The sequence below is a fragment of the Ochotona princeps genome, chromosome 2 (genome assembly GCF_030435755.1).
Source record: "Ochotona princeps isolate mOchPri1 chromosome 2, mOchPri1.hap1, whole genome shotgun sequence".
In the NCBI taxonomy this organism is placed as follows: domain Eukaryota; kingdom Metazoa; phylum Chordata; class Mammalia; order Lagomorpha; family Ochotonidae; genus Ochotona; species Ochotona princeps.
In genome coordinates this window covers 110,562,154-110,579,321 of record NC_080833.1, presented here as the reverse complement: position 1 = coordinate 110,579,321, position 17,168 = coordinate 110,562,154, and the positions used below count along the sequence as shown (strand labels likewise).

The following is a 17,168-nucleotide window of genomic DNA, read 5'->3' as shown; positions in this document are numbered from 1 at the left end:
TGACTTTGTAATAAAAATAAAATAAATCTTAAAAAAAAAAAAAAAAAGAATGTATTTCCCAAGGCAAAAGTGAAACAAGGGAAAAGTGGACAATACTGGTGCTAGTGAAATATGGATGCTTCCTGACAGCATTTCCATCTAGCCATTTCCCTTCTGTCCCTAAATAATCCTTCCGCCAAAATGCCATGAACTGAACTGAGTCCTGATCCATCTCCCTGCCACTGCCTGTCTTCTGGTAGAGCTGACACCATTACGTCAAAGCCACAACACTGAGAAGAGACACGCAAGAAACACCAAACCAGACCCACTCGGCTCTCAAATACTTGCTCTCGGGCTGATGCAAGAACTGCTGGGTGCTCCAAGTCCTGTCTTCAGCAAACAATGTGGGGAAGACAAGATCTGGCTGCAGTTATGTCACAAAGCTTACCTGAAGGACAACTTTCTTCTTTGTGGGTTCATCTTCCTCAGAATCTGACTAAGAGAAAGAGAAATGGAATAAGGACTCACCGTTTTAAGACAGCAGGAGAAACACATGCAATGAACCACACAAACGTAAAGGGGCTATCCGTGCAGCCACCCTGTGCAGAGAAGCGCCCACTCTGGGCCCAGCCAAATAGTGGGGCCTCTTTCCTGGTCACCAACCCTGCTGAGAACAGTGCCCAGCTCCCTGTCCCACAGTCACGCACTCCCATTCCCCAGACTCAGTACATAGTCTGTTTGGCGTCAATTTCTAATCTGTTAAATTAAGACTATTTCCGCCCATTTGGTCCTTGGTGGGAAGAAAAGGCTATACCCATTTTTCTTCCTATAAATCTGTCCACTAGAAGATTAATGGTATTTGGCCCACAATCTCACCCAATCTCGGCTTCACTTTTAAAACCACTTATACAGACTGCATAACCACAGGGCTGGGGCGCTCCGGTGGGATTAAGTGGTGTGTTAACTACTCTTCTATGAGGCATTAAAGGTCAAAGCCTTTGGAGAGATCCATTCCCTCTGCAAGAATGATCTATTGTCTGCCAGACAGAGCTGCTCACCGTCAGGTAGGCGGGCAAATGACAACGGAGAGGATTTGGGGCGAGACAGGAGGTCACAGTGTTGTCCTTCTGATACAACAGGGTTGTTTCAAAGTCATCAAGCTGGAAACTGTCTAAACTTTAAACTCAATACAATTCCTCAGTGTTGTGGCATAACAGGTAAAGCAGCCACCTGTAATAGTAGCATCCCTCAGCAACACCAGCTCATGTTCCAGCTGTTACACTTCAGATCCAGCTCCCTGATAATAGCCTGAGAGAGCAGAAGATGGCCCAAGTGGCTGGGCCCCGGCTACCCACATGGGGGACATTATGGAGCTTCTGGATTCAATCAGGCTCAATCCTGGCTTTTGTAGCTATCTGAAGAGTGAACCAGAACATGGAAGCAAACAAAGGCTCTTCAAGTTTTCCATTTGTCCACTTCCTAAGAGCTGGGCTGAAGCCAAAACTCTGGAGCTTCATCCGAGTCTCTCACATGGGTGGCAGGAACCGAAGCACTTAGGCCATTTTCTGTTGCTTCCTCAGACATATTAACAGGGAGCTAGATCAAACTGAAACCACCCTTTTTTTTTTTTTAAAGATTTATTCATTTTATTACAGCCAGATATACACAGAGGAGGAGAGACAGAGAGGAAGATCTTCCCTCCGATGATTCACTCCCCAAGTGAGCCGCAACGGGCCGGTGAGCGCCGATCCGAAGCCAGGAACCAGGAACCTCTTCCAGGTCTCCCACGCGGGTGCAGGGTCCCAATGCATTGGGCCGTTCTCGACTGCTTTCCCAGGCCACAAGCAGGGAGCTGGATGGGAAGTGGAGCTGCCGGGATTAGAACCGGGGCCCATATGGGATCCCGGGGCTTTCAAGGCGAGGACTTTAGCCGCTAGGCCACGCCACCGGGCCCAGAAACCACCCTTTTAACAAAAGCCTATGCCAGCTTTAACCATCTGTGCCACAATGGTCCCCCACCCCCTGGCCAAGTCCTGATAGAGGTGATCATGCATCTAACAACCTGATCACCTAGATTCTTTTTTTTTTTTTAAAGATTTATTTATTTTTATTACAAAGTCAGATATACAGAGAGAAGGAGAGACAGAGAGGAAGATCTTCCGTCCAATGATTCACTCCCCAAGTGACCGCAACGGCCGGTGCTGCACCGATCCGAAGCTGGGAACCAGGAACTTCTTCCAGGTCTCCCACGCAGGTGCAGGGTCCCAATGCACTGGGCCGTCCTCGACCGCTTTCCCAGGCCACGAACAGGGAGCTGGATGGGAAGTGGAGCTGCCGGGACTAGAACCGGCGCCCATATGGGATCCCGGGGCGTTCAAGGCGAGGACTTTAGCTGCTAGGCCACGCCGCCGGGCCTGATCACCTAGATTCTTAAGAACTCAAATCTTGTCTTGAAACTGATGCTCATATATCATATTTTCAATTCCGATTAGTCTCTGCAATAATACCACAATCATAACTAAGAGAACCTACTGCATGCAAGATCATTCCAGGTCTTATAATGACAATGTTACATCCCATAGTTTCCCAGTGTCCCAGGCAGGGCTTGAAGCAGCTAGAGTCCTGGGCCACAGTCTCCAGAGATACAAACTGCACCCTTTATACCCCAGTGTGCTTCAAAATGTTCTCTGGGTGTCATGGTCTGTCACCAAAGAATGTCCAATCTCCGAGGAAGAATGACAAGCATCCAAACAGTTGTGACAAAAGGCAGGCAAGGACAAGAGCAACAGGTTCCAACAAACATCAGTTGGTACAGTCAGTGTGGAAAACTACAACAGGGCCCAGTGCATTAGTCCAGTGGTTAAAGTCCTCGCCTTGAATCCAAGGGGATCCCATATGTGCGCTAGTTCTAATTCTGACTGCCCCACTTCCCATCCAGCTCCCTGCTTGTGGTCTGGGAAAGCAGTCAAGGACAGCCTCAAAGCCTTGGGACCCTGAAACGCGTGGAAGAGGCTCCTGGCTCCTAATCAGCACAACTTCAGCAGTTGCAACTACTTGGACAGTGAATCACAGGATGGAAGATCTTTCTCTTTGTATCTCTTTCTCTCTGTAAATCTGACTTTCCAACTAAAAAAGAAAGAAAGAAAAAAGAAAAGCAAACTACAACAGAGAGCTACCATCTGCCTGAGCAAGCCCAGCACTGAGGATTTACCCAGAAGACGTGAACTCGGCACGCTGTGGGATGGCTGTACTCCCATGCTCGCCGAAGCACCGCTCACCACAAACAGAACACAGCTAACCTAAGAACCCACTGCCAGGTGAATGAATAAAGAAAATAAGACCTGCAGGCCTAGCATGACGGCCTAGTGACTAAAGTCCTTGCCCTGAACACGCTGAGATCCCATACAGGCGCCGGTTCTAATCCCGGCAGCTCCACTTCCCATCCAGCTCCCTGCTTGTGGCCTGGGAATGCAGTTGAGGACGGCCCAAAGCTTTGGGACCCTGCACCCGCATGGGAGACCTGGAAGAGGTTCCTGGCTCCTGGCTTTGGTTCGGTGCAGCACCGGCCGTTGCGGTCACTTGGGGAGTGAATCATTGGACGAAAAATCTTCCTCTCTGTCACTCCTCCTCTCTGTATATCTGCCTTTCCAATAAAAATAAATAAATCAAAAAGAAAAAACAAAAAAGAAAATATGACCTGAGCCTGGTACAACAGCCTAGTAGCACCAGGATCCCATATGGGTGCCAGTTCATGTCCCAGCTGAACCACTTCCCTTCCAGTTCATGGCTTGTGGCCTAGCAAGGAAGCAGAGCATGGCCCAAAGCCTTGGGACAGCTTTATATACCCATGTGGGAGACCCGGAAGAAGTTCCTGGCTCTTGGCTTCAGATTAGCTCAGCTCTGACTGTTGTGGCCACTTGGGGAGTGAATCAGCAGATGGAAGATCATTCTCTCTGTAAATCTGGCTTCCCAATTAAAAAAAAAAAATCTTTATAAAAAATAAAGAAAGAAGAAAATGTGACCCGCACACACTCCCACCCCCAGCAACATTCAGTCTGAAAAAAGAAGGAAATATTGTCAATTGTGATATGAATGGGATTGGAAACATTATGCTAAATGGAATAATCCAGGCATACAAAGACGAGCATTGCCTATTCTCATCCCGAAGTCCCAAACAAGGCAACTCATAGAAGCAGAGAGAATGAGGCTAGCTGGGCTGGAGGGGGAGATGACAGTCACAGGTCCACAGGGCAGTCTCGGCCAGGCAGGAGGAGTCTGTCTTGTGACAGTCACTGCACGATACTTCATTCCCCATATTTAGGTACCCAGACTGCCTGCCCTTATCGGCTTCTAGATGTATACTTGGCAGCAGTTAGGAATGAAAAACACTGCCCCCCGACCACGGACTGGCAGCATTCCACTGCAAGGAACAGTTCTTGCTGTCACAGTAAAGGCAGAAGTACACATGTGATGAACCTAGCAGTTACACAACAGGCACAAATGAGTCAGAATTAGTAGGACATCATCCACCAAAGATGGGTGATGTTGGGACATCAGGTTGGAAAAGGGCATGTTTAAATTTCAACAGGTTCAGTCCAACACGATGGCTCAATAGTTAAATCCTCACCTTATAAATGCCAGCATCACATACAGGCACCAGTTCATGTCTCAGCTGGCCCACTTCTATTCCAGCTCCCTGCTTACAGCCTAGAAAGGCAGTAGAGGATGGCCAATGGCCTTGGGACCCTACACCTGCATGCAATACCCGGAAAAAGCTCCTGACTTCAGATCGGCTCAGCTCCAGTTGTTACGGCCATTCAGGGAGTGAACCAGAAGATGGAAGGTCTTTCTCTCTGTCTCTCTTTTTCTACATAATTCTACCTTTCCAATAAAAATAAATCGTTAAATTTCCACACATTACAGAATGGGTGTTGTGACATGGTGGGGTTGAGTTGTCCCATCTAACATCCCATATCGGAGTGGCAGTTCCAGTCTTGGCTGCTCCATTTCCAATTTACCTCTCTGCTAACATGCCTGGGAAGGCAGCAGATGATGATTCAGATTCAAGTAATTGTATTCCTGCTACCCATGTGGGAGACATGGATGGAGGTTTTGCCTCCTGTCTTCACTCTGACCCACTCTGACTGTTGTGGTTATTTGCGGAATGAACTAGCAGATGTTAAGATCTATGTAGCTGTGCCCTTCATTGTAAAGTGAAAGTGGTCACAACAGCCAGAACTGAGCCGATTCAAAGCCAGGAGCAGGAGCCTCTTCTGAGCTCCCATGTGGGTGCAGTGGAGAAGTAAGGCCATCTTCCACTGTTCTCTCAGGCCACAGGCATGGAGCTGGACAAGAAGTGGAGCAGCCGGGACATGAACAGACACCCATATGGGATCTCGGCACTGCAAGGCAAAGATTTAGCAACTGAACCATCATGCTGGCCGTAAAAAAACAAAATTTAACAAGTTAGATGACAGGTCCAACAGCAGCAATCTGGTAATAAGTTTTATTCAAAGTTGAATAAATCTCTATAAAATTGTACATGTTTATCTTTCAGCTGTCATATCCTGTGACAAACAAAAAGCAGGACTGTGTGGTGTGGCAAATTGTCCTATGGCTAATTGGATTGAAGACCAGATCAACCGGGGGAAGAAAATTCAATTTTTCTGTAAATGTCACAGGCAAAGACTATTTCCATTATACCAACAATCTGAGTTTGAGAGTAGGAGAAGAAAATCTGTAGGAAGACTCTGAACACCCTATTATTTCTGGATTCAGAGGATTGCCATGACAACTCACAAGTCTCCTTTCTTGGTGCATTTTATACTAAACGTCTACTGAACCACATTTTAAGCCATGGCATAACCCAACTAAGTATGAAGGGCCTCTTAAAACAAATGCTAAAGGAATTCAGAAATGTGCTGGGCTCGAAGTCATTGCTACTCATCTCTAAGAGAGGAGCAAGAGCAAGTCCTTACTTCTCCAAGCTAAGGAGCAGGGTTCTAAAATACCCAATAATCTACTTGTGGCCAGAGGAAGCCAGAGGGCGGAGGAGAGTAGGCAAACAGGAGGACATGCCCCTTGCATTAACTTCAACCAGCTGCATCACCCACTCAAAATGCTTCTGGGCACCTTTCCAACAAAAATAAATACATCTTAAAAAAAAAAAAAAGCAGGGGAGCAGAGTGCATGGGCTCGACTGACTAATTCTCTGCCTACAAGTGCCAGCATCCATATGGGCATCAGTTTGTGCTCCAGCTGTTCCACTTCCAATCTAGCTCCCTGCTTACGTCCTGGGAAAGCAGCAGAGGATGGCCCATAGTCTTTGGACCCTGCATCCATGAGGGAGATCAGAAGTTCTAGCTCCTGGGCCCAGCGCAACAGCGTAGTGGTTAAAAGTCCTCGCCTTGCACGTGCCGGGATGCCATATGGTCACCGGTTCTAATCCCAGCAGCTTCACTTCCCATCCAGCTCCCTGCTTGTGGCCTGGGAAAGCAGTTGAGGATGGCCCAAAGCCTTGAGAACCTGCACCTGCGTGGGAGACCTGGAAGAGCTCCTGGCTCCTGGCTTCAGATTGGCTCAGTTGCAGACGTTGCGCTCACTTGGGGAATGAACCATCGGACAGAAGATCTTCCTCTCCGTCTCTCCTCCTCTCTGTATATCTGCCTTTCCAATAAAAATAAATAAATCTTTAAAAAAAAAAAGTAGTTCTAGCTCCTGATCAGCTCAGCTCAGTTCAACTCAGCTCTGGCTATTGTAGCCATTTGGGGAGTGAACTACAAGACAAAAGATCTGTCTCCTTCTCTCTATAAATCTGCTTGCAATGCATCTGCTTGCAATCCCATACTGAAGCATCAGTTCAAATCCCTGCTGCTCCGTGCAGTGGCTGGCATGTGCAGATGCACAAAGGAGACAAGACAGATCACAGAGGCCTGCAGAGGACACCTAGTACCATGGGAGGCAGAACACACTGGACAACTCTCCTGGTCAAATGTTGACAGCAACTGAAGACGCTAAAGTGGACTACATCAGCCAATGGACATTTCTTCAATTTTGGAGCAGCAAAATCATCAACACCTCAGAACTACTGAAACCACGTAACAGTACCCTCAGAATATGCTCTATATCAGGGACCCTGGAAAGACATTGGGTAGCCATCCCCCATCCCTGGGTACTGATGCAGTAGCAGCCCTCTCCTCTTCTCTCCTCCCTTCCTCCAGATGTAGGAAAAAAAAATTGAAATAACAATTGTCTCATCCACAAGCCCCCATTCCTCAATTCCTCAATTCTTCCCACCCTTATCAGCAGTCCACATGGGCATCGGTCCTTATCAACTACGTAAACATCAAAAATTAAAGAAAGAAATAAGTAAATAAATAAGTAGAATCCCCACCGCCTCAATTTCTGGCCCAGCCCTAACTATTGTGGCCATGTTGTGGAATGAACCAGCTCCTCTTAAAATCTGCCTTTCACATAATTTTTTCTTTGCTTTTCTTTCTCTTTCCTCCAATATCTCTCTCTCCCTCTTCCTCTCTTTTATAATAAACAACTGAGCTAGAGGGACCAAATTTAGAGAAAGCACAAAGTATACAACTGAAGGGGAATTTCCTATATGAGTTCTTTAGCATGGTAAAATCATATATATCAAGGAGCAGGTGTGGTGGTATGGTGAGCTAATCATCCTGCAGTGCTGGCATCCCATATTGGTGTTAGTTCAAATCCTGGGTACTCCATTTCAGATCCAACTCCCTGCTGATAGCCTGAGAAGTCAGTGGAGAATGGCCAAAGGTCTTCGGCCACTGCATCTACAGGGGAGACCTGAGATCTAGAAAAAGTCCCTCGCTCACAGCTTTGGACAGGCCCAGCTCTGGACATTATAGGCATTTTGAGATGAAGCAGAAGATCAAAGATCTCTCTTTCTCTCTCTGCCTCTCCCTCTTTCTATTTATTTATCTATTTATCTATTTATTTATTTATTTTTATTGGAAAGGCAGATATACAGAGAGGAGGAGAGACAGAGAGGAAGATCTTCAGTCCAATGATTTATTCCCCAGGCGGCTGCAACGACCGGTGCTGAGCTAATCCAAAGCTAGGAGCCAGGAACCTCTTCCAGGTCTCCCACATGGGTGCAGGGTCCCAAGGCTTTGGGCTGTCCTCGACTGCATTCGCAAGACACAGGCAGGGAGCTGGATGGGAAGTGGGGCCACCGGGATTAGAACCGACACCCATATGGGATCTTGGCACGTTTAAGGCAAGGACATTAATCGCCATGCTGTTGCGCTGGACCCATGACTCTCCCTCTTTCTCTTTGCAGCAAAATAAATAAATCCTAAAAACAAACAAACAAACAAACAAAAATCATGGGTCTGGTGCAATAGCTAAGGTCTTCGCCTTGTACGCACCAGGATCCCATATGAGCCCTGGTTTGTGTCCCAAATGTTCCACTTCCCATTCAGCTCCCTGCTTGTGGCCTAGAAGAGCAGTCAAAGACGGCCCAAAGAGGCTTCTGGCTCGAGATCAGCTCAGCTCTGGCCATGGTGGCCACCTGGAGAGTGAATCAGCAGACAGAAAATCTTCCTCTCTGTCTCTCTTTTCTACATATCTGACTTTGCAATAAAAATAAATAAATGGGGCCTGGTGTGCCCTAGCAGCTAAAGTCCTCGCCTTGAACGCCCCGGGATACCATATGGGCGCCGGTTCTAATCCCGGCAGCTCCACTTCCCATCTAGCTCCCTGCTTGTGGCCTGGGAAAGCAGTCGAGAACAGCCCAAAGCTTTGGGACCCTGCATCCGTGTGGGAGACCCGGAAGAAGTTCCTGGTTCCTGGCTTCGGATCGGCACAGCACCGGCCGTTGCGCTCACTTGGGGAGTGAATCATTGGATGGAATATCTTCCTCTCTGTCTCTCCTCCTCTCTGTATATCTGACTTTGTAATAAAAAATAAACAAAATCTTCAAAAAAAAAAAAAGGAAGGAAACAGAAAAATCTTCCCTCCACTGGTTCATTCCCCAAATGGCTACAACAGCCACAGCTGACCCAATCCAAAGCCAGGAACTTCTTTAGGGTCTCTCACATGAGTGCAGGGTCCCAAACACTTTGGTAATCCTCTGCTGCTTTTTCAGGCCACAAGAAGGCAGCTGGATGGGAAGTAGAGCAGCCGGAACACAAACTGGCGCCCACATGGCATCCTAGTGCTTGCAAAGGGAGGATTTAGCCAAGTGAGCCATCATATCAGCCCCCTCCTTTTTTCAAGATGCATATTCTATTTATTTGAAAGATAAACTTGGGCCCATTGTGATGGCCCATTGTGATGGCTCAATTAGCTAAATCCTCCCCTTGCAAGTTCCAGAATGCCATATGAGCACTGGTTTGTGTTCCAGCTGCTCCACTTCCCATCCAGCTCCCTGGGAGGGCAGCAGAGGATGGACGCCCCAAGTCCTTAGTACCCAGCACACTCACATGGGATACCTGGAAGAGGCTCCTGGCTCCTGGATTCAGTCTGGCTCAGCTCCACTTGTTGTGGCCACCTGGGGAGTGAACCAGTGGATGGAAGACGACCTTTCTGTCTGTAAATCTTCCTTTCTAATAAAAATAAATAAATCTTAAAATAAATAAGCAAAAGGCAGAGCTAGAGAGAGAGAGAGAGAGGTGGGTCTTCTCTTTACTGGTTTACACCCCAAGTGACCACAACGGATGGTGCTGGGCCAGGCAGAACACAGGAACCAGGAAACAGATACTTCTTCCAAAGACCAGGGATGGAGCAAGCCGAAGCCTGGGTCCAGAGGCCCAAGCACTCTGGCCATCTTCCACTGCTCTCCCAGCCCAGATTCAGTAAAGGACTAGATCAGAAGTGGAGCTGCCAGGACTGGAACTGATGCCAATATGGGATGCTGGCATTGCAGGCAGCAGCTTTACCCACAATACCACAGCACTGGACCTGAGTGCTAACTTCTTGAGAAACCACCAAGCGTTTTACACTTGGGAGCATAGTAAATGGAAGATGCGGAGTCAAACCTTGGGGTGTACTGAAGGCCAGCAGATGGCAATCGGAGTGGGTCTGTCCAACCAGACCGAGTGCTATGCCTAGAGCATCAGAGCACCCATGGGTGAGGGTACTTAGCCAGACACATGCATACATGTGCAAGCACATACACACACTCACTCTCTCTCCTCTTGGCACTGGCTGAGATGTCTCTAAAGAAGAAAGCACTGTGTTTCTTTTTGGCCTCGATGGCCACTGCTGTCTTCTCTGTGCCAGCTGCCAGAAGTGACAAGACACATACACCTGAGGCTGCTGAGCAAGAACAGAAGCAGACATTTCCCATTAAGCTGGGACCCGCAGGGTCTGCTCATCTACCAGAGCCTCGTCCGCAGCGGCTGCTTCCCTCTTATCTCCTCAGGCTCTGGCGCTCGCCCTCTCCAAGAAGCACTCACTGCCAAGGCCAGCAGCCAAGGAGGAAAGAAGGGCCCAGCCAGACTCCTGGCCCCCAGGGCTCCACGCCCTGCCCACTACCACCCAGGGCCCTGCAACTTAGATTCACTGATCCCCAGTACCTTCTGCTTACATATATCCATCAGAAAGGATTTTTTTCCTCCCTCCAATTTTTGTGCTCCTTGTTTATATCGCTTTCTAAATTTTGCTTGCCTCTGGCTCCTTTTGCTAACTTTCCGAAATTTATTTATTTATTTAATTGATGTGTTTGAAAGGCAGAGGGAAAAGGGAGAGACAGAGACAGACAAATACTGTTCATTTGCTGGTTTACCTTCCAAATACCTACAAGAGACAGGCCCAAAGCAGGCTGAAGCCCAGAAGTTACAACTCTACCCAAGTCTCCCACACAGGTGGCAGCGGCCCAAGCGGGCCATCATCAACCTTCCTAGACACATTAACAGGAAGCTGGATGGCAAGCTGAGAAGCTGGGACTCAAAACTGGCACTGATAAATTTAATCCTCTGCAAACATCAGATTAATTTTCTGTGCCACAACTAGCCCCACTCTATCTCTTCTCAGAAGGCATGAAGACAGAACAAAACAGCACCTCTGCAACTTCCGTCATGTGGCTTTAGGTCACTCACCCCCATTCTCTAAGCTTCTGCTTCCTTCCAGGGGTAAGCGACCAGCACAGAGTCACACTCTAAGCAGATCACTCATGAACACCACCCTACACCCCCTGCCCTATGAGCCAGGTACAACCTCATGTGAATCTACCACAGACACCTCTAGTATTTGGTTACTAGAAATGACAAAAATTAATGGAATCATAGCCTCAGAGCTCCGAGTTTTATGCCAGTTAAGTGAACAATCTGAGGGCAGTAGTGAGCCTGGCATAGTAGCAGCCCTGGTGGCTAAAATCCTCGTCTTGCATGCTCCAGGATACCAGATGGGCACCGGTTCGTATCCTGGCTGTTTCACTTCCCGTCCATCTCCCTGCTTGTGGCCTGGGAAAGAGGTAGAGGATGGCCCAAAGCCTTGGGACCCTGCACCCACATGGGAGATCCAGAACAAGCTCCTAGTTCCTGGCTTGGGATCAGCCCAGCTCCAGCTGTTGTGGCCACTAGGGAAGTGAACCAGCAGGTGGAAGATCTCTCTCCTCTCTGTAAATCTGGCTTTCCAATAAAAATAAATAAATCTTAAAAACAAAACAAAACAAAAGCCTAAATCTTAAGGCCATGAATCAGCCAATATGGCTTGGGTCACAGCAAGAAAAGCAAAGGGGAAAAAGAGCGCGAGGATCCCTCCTCATTCCCCGCACCCAGGAGCGTCAGCTGCAAGGGGATTCTGCTGGAAGGCACCTGCGTGGAGAATTTGACACTATCCTGACTGCAGCTGACTGGATGGCCTGACTGAGACCCAAACACTCCAATGCTCTTTCACAGAAAATCAGAACTGGCTCCAGCACTGAAGTTCCATCTGGGCTGATCTCTAACAAAAACAAACCCAAGAAGGTGTGAGTGGGTGGCTCCCTCTCACCTTCAACAAAGGCCAAAGAGCAGCTGAGCCTCCACCAGCTCTCTAACCAGCACACAGGCTATGTGGACCACACCCTAACATTTAGGTTAACATGGGTGGCTTCTGACCCTGCAACCAATGAAGGCTAACTCATTCCGGATCAGCTCTGCCTCTAACAGTCCCTCAGTGAATGGCAGCACCACACCACCTTCCTGCGCCTTAAGAGCAGACAGTCAGCTTACATGCTCTTCAACCAACCCTCACGCTTCTACCACCCAAACAGACCTCGACCCTCTGGTCCCTACCCCCCTCTAACCTTCTGCCGAGCAACTCTCCCACTGCATCTCAGCCAGGCTCGCTCCCTCCGAGACTCTTAGAGTCAGCCCAAGGGCTCGCAAGCAGCCCAGAATGAAGCGCGAAGGCCGCAGCCTAGCATCCTGCTGTCCCAGGGCCTCTGCCTCTGTCCTCAGCCCCATCTCACCACTGTAATGGGCCCACACCATGCACCAGCCACTGGGCCTCTCTCACTCAAGAGACTCTCATTTTCCCTGTCACCTCCCAGAGTTCATAGTTGGCTGCCTCTGTCCCATGTAGTCTCCACTCTAGCGTCTCCTGCTTCCTCCTACTCACCTGTTTCAGCTTCATTTAGATACCTCCCCCTTCTAGGAGCCTTCCTAACCTCATCAGACTGGATAAGGACCTTGGTGGTATACTCCCCTGGCACAGGCTGTACCGTGGTTCTTCTCTGACTTGACTAAAATCAATTTCCCTATTTATTTCTCCAAGCTGCTCCCGGGGGCAGAGTCCATCATGTTCACTGACACACTCGAATCAGGCACAAAGCAACACCTCGACACTGAATGAACAAATGAATGGCAACAGCTGAGTTAGGAACAGGGGCTGTGGCCACAGCCAGGTAGGCTACCACCAGTGATACCAGCATCCCGTATCAGGGCACCCGTTTGAGTCCTGATGCTCTCCCTGCTAACAAGCCTAGGAGAGCAACAGAGCATGGCCACAGTGTGTAGGCCCCTGACAACCTATATGGGAGAGACAGATGGAGTTCTGGGCTCATGGCATAGACCAGGGCATCCCTGGCTGTTGTGACTATCTGGGGAGTAAAGCAGAGGATGGAAGATATATCTCTTTCTCATTTTGTCTCTTTCTGTGTCAGTCTGCTTTTCAAGTAAATCAATCTAAAAGAAAAAAAAATAATTCAGAATTAATTACTGGGGCCAGAGCAGTGGCATAGCAGGCTATTCCTTTGCCTACAACATGAGCATTCCATATCAGTGTCCATTCATATTCCGGCTGCTCCACTTCCCATCCAGCGCTTGTGGCCTGGGAAAGCAGTCAAGGATGGCCCAAAGCTTTTGCCACCTGGCACCCATGTGGGAGATCCAGAAGAAGCTTCTGGCTCCTAGCTTCAGATCAGCTCAGCTCCAGCCACTGCGGCCGCTTGGGGAATGAGCCAGCAGAGGAAAACTCTTTCTCTCTGAGTCTCTTCTCTCTGTAAACCTGCCTTTCCAATAAAAATAAATAAATTTGTAAAACAAATAAATAAACAAAGGAGGGGGTGAGGGAGGTGGGCCGGGAGCACACTTTTGGCCCACAGTCACCAGGTCCATAGCCCATACCGGGAGTACCTGGTTAGACACCCAGCTGCGCTTGCCAGCTCCAGCTTCCTGCTAATGCACACTCCTGAGAGGCAGCAGTGATGGCTCAAACACATGGGCTCCTGCCCTTCACCTGGGACATCTGCACTGAGTCCTGGGATCCACTCTTCAGCACAGCCCAGTCCTAGCCTTTGCGAGCAGCTGGTGAGTGAGCCTGTGCACGTGGCTCTCTCTCTTTGTCTCTTGGATTAAAACAAAACAAAAAACCAAAAACTGCTACCTTCACAGAGTTTGCACACCACAGTAGCTATATATATGTGTGTATATGTGTATGTGTGTATGGGATGTGAGATGGTGTAAGTGCTATGCAACAGGTAACAAGAGGTTGCACTTGGGCCCGGTGGCGTGGCCTAGTGGCTAAAGTCCTCGCCTTGAACGCCCCGGGATCCCATATGGGCGCCGGTTCTAATCCCGGCAGCTCCACTTCCCATCCAGCTCCCTGCTTGTGGCCTTGCGAAAGCAGTTGAGGACGGCCCAAAGCTTTGGGACCCTGCACCTGCATGGGAGACCCAGAAGAGGTTCCTGGTTCCCGGCTTCGGACTGACTCAGCACCAGCCGTTGAGCTCACTTGGGGAGTGAATCATTGGATGGAAGATCTTCCTCTCTCTCTCTCCTCCTCTCTGTATATCTGACTTTGTAATAAAAATAAATAAATCTTTAAAAAAATTAAAAAAAAAAAAGAGGTTGCACTTAACTAAGTAGGGGATGAGGCCAGCACGGTGCCACAGCAGGCTCCTGGCTTCCACCTGGCCCAGCCCTGGCAGCTGTGAAAATCTGAGGAACAAATGAAGGGATGGAAGATCTCGATCTCTCTCCTCCCCCTATCTTATAAAAAAATTAAAATACATGAAAATTGTAAACAGGGCCCGGCGGCGTGGCCTAGCGGCTAAAGTCCTCGCCTTGAACGCCCCGGGATCCCATATGGGCGCCGGTTCTAATCCCGGCAGCTCCACTTCCCATCCAGCTCCCTGCTTGTGGCCTGGGAAAGCAGTTGAGGACGGCCCAAAGCTTTGGGACACTGCACCCGTGTGGGAGACCCAGAAGAGGTTCCTGGTTCCCGGCATCGGATTGGCGCAGCACCGGCCCGTTGCGGCTCACTTGGGGAGTGAACCATCGGATGGAAGATCTTCCCCTCTGTCTCTCCTCCTCTCTGTATATCCGGCTTTCCAATAATAATAAAATCTTTAAAAAAAAAAAAAAAAAAAAAAAAAGAAAATTGTAAACAGACACTAATCTAAAGGTAATAACAAATACATAAACAGGTAAGACTTGGAAAAGTTTGCACTGAGAATGATCCTTTTTAACCCACAACTGACTGAGGAGAGGGAGGGAACCTTAACATTATCTGGAGCAAGAATCAACAGCAACAGCCAGTGTAAAGGAAAAAAAAAAAAAAGCCACTAGCAGAGTGGGGAGAACAAGGCAAAGCAGGGGCAAGAAACTTCTCACTGTCCAAAGCTGAGCTGGGATCCCCCAACTGACTTCTCCCAGGAAGGTGATCTGCCTCCTCTGTCCCACACCCTTACCAAGAGGCCTTGTAGTACTTTTCCACTGCAACCCATCAACACCACCTCAGCTAGCCTGCCTCTTCTAGAGACAGTGTGCACCACCTCCACGGTGAACCGGACACGTCAGGGCCGAGGGTCAAGCCGACCCCCTCTCCAAACTTCACTGACCACCCCATAGCAGCCCAGCTTCTGAAAACAGCATGGTTATCGCTCAGGATTCTCTGCCAACATCTGGCAGATGCTCAATATCTTGTCTAACTACCCCCCCACCGCCAAACACAGAATCCACTTCCTTCGACATTCAGCAGCCCCACTGCCTGTCATTTCTTCAAGTGCCCAGGAGAGGAGGAGGGCGAAGACTTGACCACGGCAGGCCTGGCCCAGTCAGTGTCCCCCGGAAGGATGCCATGTGTCCCGAGCCTGCATCCTAATTCCCTAGCAAGTTGACCAACTTCACCTCCAGTCAGTGGACGCGTTTACGGGAGCCTATCTTTCCACCTCCTCAAGTCCATCCCAAAGCCAAACTCTAACTCCACGGACAGTATTGGGAGAGAGGGGGAATCTGATACTCACATCCCCCTTATGTAGCTCCGGCGCCGCGATCTTCACGGGCTCAGTCCTCTTCTTTGGCTTGGGAAGCCCCAGGGTGGGCCCGGCACCGCCGACAGGAGGGGGCAGGCTGAGGCCAGGGCCTCGGGGAGAGGGCAGCCCCAATCCCAACCCCTCCCCAACTCCCGCCGCCTCAGCAGGGCTCACCCCCGGAGGTGGGGGGAAGCCGCCCAGGCCGAAGGGCAACGGGGGAGGAGGCTGGAGCCTGGGGTCTCCGGTAGGTGGGGGCAGCAGGAGCGGTGGGGGGAAGGCTGGGGGCAGCATCTGAGGGGGCGGGGGCAGCAAGGCCGGACCCTTAGGTGCAGGAAGAGAAGCAAACAAGCCCCCTAAAGTGGGCCCAGATGTAGGGGCCTCTGCCTCCCCTTCCTCCGGCTCCGGCTCAGCCTCATCCGGCTCACTCTCATCGCTGCTGGCGTAAGCAACCAGCGACATGTTGCCTCCCGCCTTTGAGGCGCCCTTGCCGGCAGACGAGGCCTACTTGACACCGGGGATGCCCGGAGGCCTAGTAGGCCCCGCTATTCAAAAGGGCGGGGAACCAAAAAGCTTGTTTGTTCTGTACTCTTAGGTCTAGCCCCGGCAAGAGCCCAAGGCCATGGTTGAGTTCCACCGAGTAAAGCCTTCCCTCTTCACTTAAGCTCCTAGTCCCGGACAACTACACACAGCTAATGGCCGCCGAGTCACTCCGCCTCCTCCTCGGCGCACCAACATAAGAACTACCACTCCCAGAGAACACTTTGAAAACAGCCCCGTTCTCCACCACAGGGATCTCTGCACAAGGCAGGGCGGGAATTGGAGTCCGAGGACGGATTAAGTGGCGCGCAGAAAGACTGGAGAGAAGCCCGCCTCTGTCGCAAGGTCTTGTGGGTGCAGTAGTTTTGTTAACGTGATACGGCCTAAAATGACTACAAGCCCCATCAGCCACCGCGGTAGACACCGAGATGGGTAGGAGAGCATTTTGGTACTTGAAGTTCGCTAGGACGCGTTTAGCGTCCCTAGGGCGCTAAGATTTATGGGAAATGTGGTGCACTTAAAAATGCCGAGTGCCTTGCTAAAGAGAGGGAGTCTGGGAAGGTGGAGGATTGTCTCGGGGACGCGGAGAGCTGGCGGGGGGCGGTGTAAATAGCTTAAAGAGAACGTGATCTGTAAATGAACTGATGCAGCTGTGAGTCGGCTGAGCCTGGGGAAAAGGCTCTTTTACGCCGGGTATAAGAGCCGAGAAATCTGTACGAAACGAAGCTGCAAGACTCCAGAAAGAAAGCGAGGCTACAGGCCTAATAATAAACATTTAAAATAGCTGAAACAATGTGGCGAGCTCCTTAGCCATGACCAGGATGCACACCCAGGAGTACACCACGCCCTATGGCCTCGGCCACACTCTTCGGATCGCTGGGAGCCAGGAGCCTGTTCCAAACTCCTCGGCTCAACACAGCCAAGCGACGGGCTCGGG

General features: G+C 49.8%; 1 protein-coding gene across 1 annotated transcript in view; it reads right to left on the bottom strand.

Annotated features, from left to right (window-relative positions):
• Positions 1–16,544, bottom strand: part of PRCC (proline rich mitotic checkpoint control factor) — a 31,878-nt gene extending 15,334 nt beyond the window's left edge. The window contains exons 1-2 of the mRNA XM_058660444.1: positions 15,686–16,544; positions 428–475 (exon numbers count right to left, since the gene is read on the bottom strand). Coding sequence (XP_058516427.1) covers positions 428–475; positions 15,686–16,153 — 516 coding nt within the window. The 5' untranslated portion in view covers positions 16,154–16,544. The remainder of the gene's footprint in view (positions 1–427; positions 476–15,685) is intronic.
• Positions 16,545–17,168: the final 624 nt, after the last annotated feature.